This window comes from Tasmannia lanceolata, unplaced genomic scaffold (assembly GCF_043159265.1).
Source record: "Tasmannia lanceolata isolate RefF3 unplaced genomic scaffold, GAP_Taslan_0.1 ptg000006l, whole genome shotgun sequence".
NCBI lineage: Eukaryota > Viridiplantae > Streptophyta > Magnoliopsida > Canellales > Winteraceae > Tasmannia > Tasmannia lanceolata.
In genome coordinates, this window is record NW_027518683.1 from 29,575,507 (window position 1) to 29,583,795 (window position 8,289).

General features: G+C 37.5%; 1 protein-coding gene across 1 annotated transcript; it reads right to left on the reverse strand.

The window, feature by feature from the left end:
• Positions 1-6,441: 6,441 nt before the first annotated feature.
• Positions 6,442-6,855, reverse strand: LOC143878913 (uncharacterized). Its single transcript, XM_077381127.1, has one exon. It carries the CDS (start codon positions 6,853-6,855, stop codon positions 6,442-6,444), a length of 414 nt encoding a protein of 137 aa, XP_077237242.1.
• Positions 6,856-8,289: the final 1,434 nt, after the last annotated feature.

Here is an 8,289-nt window from a genome sequence, read left to right on the forward strand (position 1 = left end):
GATGGCTATGCAAGAGGAATTGAATCAATTCGAAATGAACAGGGTGAGGAGGTTAGTGCTTAGGCCTAGTGATCATCTAGTTATTGGCACAAGTGGGTGTATAGAAACAAAATTGATGAAAATGGAATAATCACTAGAAATAAAGTTAGGCTTATAGCCCAAGGGTACAATCAGGAGGAAGGGATAGACTATGATGAGGCATTTGCTCCTGTTGCCCGTATGGAAGCTATTAGGATACTTTTGGCGTATGCATCTCATAAAGGATTTAAATTATATCAAATAGATGTCAAAAGTTCCTTCCTAAATGGCTATATCCAAGAGAAAGTGTATGTTGAGCAACTTCCAGGTTTTGAGGACTACAAACATCCAAATCATATCTTCAATCTTGATAAAGTTTTTTATGGATTGAAGCAAGCTCCTAGAGCTTGGTATGAGAGGCTTTGTACCTTCCTAGTAGAGAAAGATTTTGAGATGGTCAAAGTGGATAAAACATTGTTTATCAAAAAGGAAAATCAAGATATCCTACTTGTCCAGATCTATATAGATGACACCATCTGTGGCTCAACTAATCAAATTATGTGTGATGAATTTGCATATCTAATGAAAAACTGAATTTGAAATGAGCATGATGGGTGAGTTAGCCCACTTCTTAGGACTCCAAATCAAACAATACCAAAATGGAATATTTATAAATAAAAAAATATACAAATGAATTAATGAAGAAGTATGGGATGGATAGCAGCAAGACATCAAGAATTCCAATGAGTACAGCTGCTAAGTTAGAAAATGATGAATTTGGCAAGTCAGTGGACCAAAAGATGTATAGGGGTATGATAGGTAGTCTACTCTATTTGACAACCAGTAGACCAGACATTATGTTTAATGTATGTCTCTGTGCTCGGTTTCAATCAGATCCAAAGGAGTCTCATCTATCTGTAGTCAAGAAGATCTTAAAGTACTTAAGAGGAACCCAAAGTCTGGGACTATGGTATGAAAGATCTAGTGACTTCACTCTCACTGGATATTCAGATGCAGACTTTGCTGGATGTAGAGTGGATAGGAAAAGCACTAGTGGGACTTGTCAATTCTTGGGCAAATCACTTGTCTCATGGTTTAGTAAGAAATAAAATTCAGTAGCAGAAGCAGAATATGTGGCAGCTGGGGCTTGTTGTGCACAAGTCCTATGGATGAAAAGCACATTGATGGATTATGGAGTTAAATTGGAAAATATTTCCATCCAATGTAACAACACTAGTGCTATAAACTTGACAAAGAACTTCATACAACACTCTAGGACCAAACATATTGAGATTAGGCACCACTTCATTAGAGTTCACTCACAAAAAGGGGACATTTGCCTAAAGTATATCAATACTGAGGAACAATTGGCTAACATCTTTGTAAAACCCCTTAGTGATGATAGAATATGTTATATCAGAAGTGCCTTAAACATTTGGAGTGCAGATCAAGTCAAAGAAATTGCCAGATAAATACTTTATGCCTTTCACATGCTTATCTATATAGTATATATGTATCATCCTTGTTTGATAGTATCTGCATGAATGAGATGACAAACCTTAATCTTAAAAGTCACTCAATTAGTGTCGTTAGCCTTCTTAGTTTCTAAGAGGGAGATGGTACATTCACCTTAATTAAAATACATAACAATTTGGCCTCCTGTCAGCATCTCAATCATGAACAGGTATATGTGCATTAATTGGCTATATACTCATATCATATGCATTTCTTCAGGGGGAGTTTAAAATGTATAAATCACTTGCTTATCATGATATGTTTACTTATTTTTCTTTAGATTTAAAAAAAACACAAACAAAACAAAAAAGGGGGAATGGGGATTGGCCTCATTCAAAAGCTTAAGGGGGAGTTTTATAGCTAATCAACATGAATTCCTTATTGGATATATCGTTGTTCATATATGCGCTTAAAAATTGATCAATTCTTCTTTTCGTTGATGACAAACGGGGGAGAATTTTAGAAATTGATTATCTATTCATGTTCCATATGCACTATCTACTTTCACTTGTTATTCTTTATTTGTGCATGTGTTGAGGGGGAGTTCTTGCATTCATTTGCCTATGATGTCACTCCACACACACCTCATAAATCAATTTTGTTTGACATCATAAAAAAGGGGGAGATTGTAAGCCCAAGGCTTCATCCTCTCACCTTGTTTTGATGATTCTCAAACTAAATTGATTATGTTTTTTAATACTAATCAATTTGCCTTGAAGTGTTGTGTTAAGACAGGTTAATCATGAAAGAAACTAGCACACCACTTGGTCGTGCTTGAAGATGTACTACACAGGAGTCAAAGGAGCTAGAGATCATATGGGCCAACTTACCTTAGAAGAACATTCAATGTGGAGCTCACCTCAACACACTCAAGCAAAGCAAGCACATAATGGAAGATCTATGAAGACCAAGACCAAAGAGAAGTGTAGCTATACTTAGACTTGTTGTACATCCTTTCTCTTTGGCTTTCTAAGTCAAGGCAAGCTTTTCTAAATATGTTTTTCAAAACGACTAACACTCTCCGTATTAAGAACTTAAATGGTTAAGTGAATGTTCGTGAGGTGGACCAACATATTTGGACCTCATGATATTTCATTTATCTTGTTAAAATTGAGTTCTGAAAGCCCAAAATTAATCAGCAACAAAAAACAGGAAAAACTGCTAAAAGTAGGCTTCTCGGAACTCCGAGAGTTTTCTCGGATCTCCGAGGAATCCCACGGACCTCCGAGAAATGTTCTAGGAAGTATAATTTATACTCTGGATATTTTCTCGGAACTCCGAGAAATGGTCCAGGGAGTATTATGCAATACTCTGGTCATTTTCTTGGAACTCCGAGAGGCTTTCTCGGAACTCCGAGCATAGTTCTAGGAACTCCGAGAACGTCGCGACAGCAAAAAAAATAGCTGTTTTAATTCAAACGGCTAGTTACTTTTTTGGGTGTTTTTGTTACCTACACCCCCAAACGGTCATATCTTGCTAAAGGCTTATAAATACACATTCAAGTAGTTCATTTAACTCTCTTGAATGATTTACCAACAATCCTAAGCATTAAAAGATACTTGCAAACCCTTTTGGCTTAAGCTTTTTCTTTCTCCACCAAACTTGCCTTGCACTTGCAAATCTTTAAAGTTTGGATTTAGGGCTTTTATTTACAATCTTTTGTGGAGAGCATTCAAGGGGACTTCATTGTGCATCCAGCCTTAAAGGAAGGCATAGCAATCTTCTTCTTCCTCATTGTAAAGGTGGCTTGGGCATCCTATTCTTAATACCATAGGGAGGAGCGCTTAGAACTCGGCGAAGTAGGAGAGTCGGTGTAAAGGTGACAAGGGCATCCTTATTTAAGTCCCTTGGGATTGTAAATAGCCTCGGAGCCGGGCATCGTGGATGTCTCATATAGTGGAAATCCTTGAGGACGATCTTAAGAAGAGTGGAATAGGCCTTTGCCCAAACCACTATACATCGGTGTGTTCTTTTCTCTTCTTTGCACTTTCTTTGTTTTGAGTTTTGGTTGTGCATTGTGTATTTTGATACTTCTTGAGGTAACCGAAAACTAAACAAGAAAATATAATTTGAGTTAGGTTTAATATTTGAATTTAAAATGGGATAAATTTTTGAGAAAACCAATTCACCCCCGTCTTGGTTCCCTAGACCTTAATTTCGCAACTCTTCCATGAAACTGCTCCATTAGCTAAGGTGAAGACAAAACCTGATGAGAATTTCATGTCATCGACATCTGACTGAAAATCCTCATCAGTATATCCAAAAATGACTAATTTGTCTCCTCCATATACTAAAAGTAATGTTTAGTTCTTCTGAGGTACTTAAAAATATGTTTAACTGTTGTCCAATGCTCTGGACTTAGGTTTGAATTATATTTACTAACCACACTTATAGAGAAACAAATATCTGGCCTTGTACACAACATGGCATACATCAAGCTTCCTACTGCCGGAGCGTAGGGAATATCATTTCTTCCTTCTCTTCAGATGTCTTAGGAGACATCTTCTTAGAGAGCTTGATTCCATGCCTAAAAGGTATTAACCCTTTCTTGGAATCGGTCATATGATACTTGGTCAATATCTTATCTATGTAAGTTTCCTGTGATAGTCCAAGTGTCCTATTCCTACGGTCTCTAAATATTAAAGGCTAAGAATATAAGATGCTTCACTCAAATCCTTCATAGCAAAGGTACTAGATAGCCATATTTTTTGTATTAGACAACTTTCCAGCATCATTCCCAATTAGTAGATGTCATCGACATACAAAATAAGAAATGCTACAGCACTCCCACTGACCTTTTTGTAAACACAAGCCTCATCTACATTTTGTGTTTAGCCAAATTCTTTGACTGCTTGATCAAAACGAATATTCCAACTGCGAGATGCTTGCTTTAATCCATAAATGGATCTTTGCAACTTGCACACTTTCTGACTTCCTTCTCTGACAGCTTCAAAAGCTTCCGGCTGGATCATATAAATATCCTCTTGAATGTAAGAAAGCAGTTTTAAAATTCATTTGCCATATCTCGTAATCATAGTGTGCTGAGATAGCTAATAGAATCCTAATAGACTTTAGCATGGCTACGGGTGAGAAGGTTTCTTTATAGTCAATTCCAGCCTTTTGACCATATCCCTTCCCCACTAACCGTGCTTTGTAGGTCTCTACCTTATCATCAGGGCCTTTCTTCTTCTTGAAGATCCATTTGCATCCAATGGGCTTAGTGCCCTCTGGTGGATCAACTAAAGTCCAGACCCCGTTGGTGTACATGTAGTCCATTTCGAATTTCATAACTTCCATCCATTTTCCTTCATCGATGTCTAACATCACTTCTTTGTAGTTAAGGGGATCATTATCATTTTTATTGAAATCATATCATATTTTTCACCCAAGTAGACTAATCTATCAGGTTGTGTGATCACCCTTCTACTTCGTCGAAGTGTTTGTATAGGTATAGTGGGCTCTTGCTCAGTGTTTTCTCTTTCCATTGGAGTTTCAGGTTGCGCTTCCAAGGCAATCATGTCCCTCTTGACAGTATCTTGGATGAACTCTTCTTCCAAAGATACCGCATTCCTGCTTACAAAATAGTTTTGCTCGCTTGGGTTATAGAATATATAACCCTTTGTTTCCTTAGGATATCTAATAAAAATACACCTTTCGGTTCTTATCTCTAACTTATCTGCACTTATCTTTTTAACATGTGCGGAACACCCCCATATCCTCATATGATTCAATGAGGGTTTTCTGCCTGTCCATATCACATTTGGAGTAGATGGTACCAATTTATTTGGGACACGATTTAAGACATAAAGCACCGTTTCTAGGGCATATCCCCATAGAAATAGAGGTGCTTCTGCGAAACTCATCATAGACCGGACCATATCCAACAAAGTCCTATTTCTACGTTCTGAAACACCATTCAATTCTGATGTTGCAAGGGGGTCCATTGAAAGATGTTTCCATTTTCCTTTAAGTAATCCCTAAACTCATCTGAGAGATACTCTCCACCTCTATCAGAGCGAAGAGTCTTTATTCTTTTATTTAACTGATTCTCTACTTCATTCTTGAACTCTTTGAACTTTTCAAAGGTCTCAGACTTACGTCGCATAAGGTACAAATATTTGTACCTTGAATGGTCATCCGTAAAAGTCACGAAGTATATCAGCCCTCCTCTTGCCGGATGAGAAATGGGACCGCATACATCACTATGTATAATCTCCAACAAATCTTGGGATCTTCCACTCTTGTCCGCGAAGGAAATTTTGGTCATTTTACCTTGAAGACATGGTTCACAAGTTGGCAAAGGTTCCACTTGGATAGAATCCAATGGACCGTCTTTTACCAATCTTGTAATCCTATCTAGGTTAATATGGCCTAATTGAAGATGCCATAGATTGGTGGGATTGGTCATATTCCTTTCTCTTTTGAGTTTGGAATATTCTGAATAGGAATATTCTCAATGTTACTTATATTTTCTAAAGCATTTACTATAAATAATCTGTCAACTAATGTACCTTCTATGATTAAGGAATTACCATTTTTGATAAAAATACTACTTTTATTAAAACTTGCAGAATAAACATCAATCAATAGTTTAGAAACTGAAATCAAATTCCTTCTAATGGAAGGTATATAAAGACAATTATTTAAACGTAAATATCCTCCTGAAAATACTAGTAGTAGATTACCCACAGCTTGGACTGCAACCTTTGCATCCGTTCCAACCTGTAGGTAGAGTTCGCCCTTAGTCAACCTTCTGCCTCTCCTGAACTCATAGAGAGGTCTTGGTTGACTTCTTGAAAGTTTTCTTGTTCTTGACTTTGAAAATATTTTTCTTAGAACCTTGGCCTTTACTCTTTGTTTTTTTTCCTTTGCCTTTCGGTTTGGGAGTTGAAACTACATTAGCTTCAACTAAGAAAGAGGATTTTTTATTCTTTTCTGAAGATCCTCAATAGATTGAAGATGATTCAACAATTCTGTCAACATCATTGACAGTTTGTTCATATGGTAATTCATGACAAAGTCATTGAATGGTGGTGGTAGGGATGCTAACACCATGTCGACTTGCGACTCAGCATCTAACATGACTTCTAAAACTTCGAGCTCATTTAGATAGCCCATCATCTTCAATATGTGATCTCTAACTGAGGTTCCTTCCACCATTTTTGTGAAAACCAGTCCCTTAATTACTATTTGTCTGGCACTGCGATTTTCTTGTCCAAACATCTCCCTGAGATTGTGCATAATATCCATGGATGAAGCCATTCCGACATGTTGTCGTTGCAACACGTTCGACATCGATCCAAGGATATAGCACTTAGCCATTTGGTCATCTACATGCCATTTTGTGGCTCTGTCTCTGACATCCTGGGGAGCATCGAGACCAGGCAACTAAGGTGCCTCAGTAGTCAAGATTAAATGAACTTTCGTTGCTGTGAGCACTAGAGTTAAGTTCCTCTTCCAGTCCACATAATTTGGACCAATAAGTTTGTTGTCCTCAAGAATCCTAGCTAATGGATTGAAGGATGCCCTATCTAATGGAAAGGAAAGGAGGCATAAAATTAGCAAGACAAACCATTTTAAATTTATCATGACATGTAATCATTAGATCTGGGTTTTTGATCTGTAATGGTACTGCCCATTGTTTGTCACATTTATGTGCCCCTCAAGCACATAAATCAAGAGAAATAACATGATTTCTCCAATGGGCATCGGATGCTCATTAACAACAACTTTGTTAAGTGAAAATCCAAGGGTGGTCCCGAAATGGCAACAATGAGGAGTGAAAATTATTAGGTTGCTAGCAAGTTTTAACCTTTTGAAAACTCAAACCTAATTTAGAAGATTAAGAGATCAATATGAAATTCAAGCACACAAGTTAAATCTAAAGGTGCAATGCAAAATAAAGAGCAAGAGTTCAAGAGAGAGTGCACCCGAGATTTAAAGTGGTTCGGTCCTCAAAACGCGAGGCCTACTCCACTCCACCAACCATACACGTTGATGGCTTCACTATGTGATCTTCTTAACTTCGGCGAAGATCAATGCCGATTACAAAATTCCAACCGCCTTTAACCTTGGTGACGATCTTCACCACGGAGAGTGGGCTACGCTTCTCTGAACACTCGCCCGAATACAATGTTTGGAATAAGAAAGAATGAAACAAAAAATCCCTCACAAGGGTTTACAAAATGTAGAAGATGTACAAATTGAGCCTATGATCCAAATCCTAATCTTTTAGATGATGAGAGGCATAAATAAGTTTGATTCACTCTAAGGATGTTCAAGTAGGTTTTAGAGTGTTAGGATTGATTTGTCTTGAAGTTTAGAATGCCCATATTTATAGGAAAATCCAAATATGACCGTTTGGTGGCATTGTCATAATTCTGGCAAAAATTACCAACGGCTCTTTTTTCGACCGTTATAGTGTTCTCGGAGTTCCGAGAATACAAACAGAAGTTAGAAAATTTCTACTGGACCATTTCTCGAAGCTCCGAGAATTCTCTCGGAGTTCCGAGAAGCCTATCAGCAGCAGATTTTCAACTCTTGTTTCTGGGCTTCCAATATTTCACCAACTTGGGATTGTTATGAGGGTTCCAAAGTGTTGGAACACCGCAAGGACAATCACTTATACATTTTAGGGGTGTGTGAGATTACCTAATTTATGCCTCTAAAATCTAAGTTAAGATTGGATCTTTTACAATCTAAATTGGCTTCGATCTTCAATGCGATTCTTCAAGTCTTCATTCGTCTTGGACCTCC

What these genes read in the sequence shown, in the direction of transcription:
- LOC143878913 (XM_077381127.1), bottom strand. Translation starts at nt 6,855, where the DNA reads ATGGCTAAGTGCTATATCCTTGGATCGATGTCGAACGTGTTGCAACGA.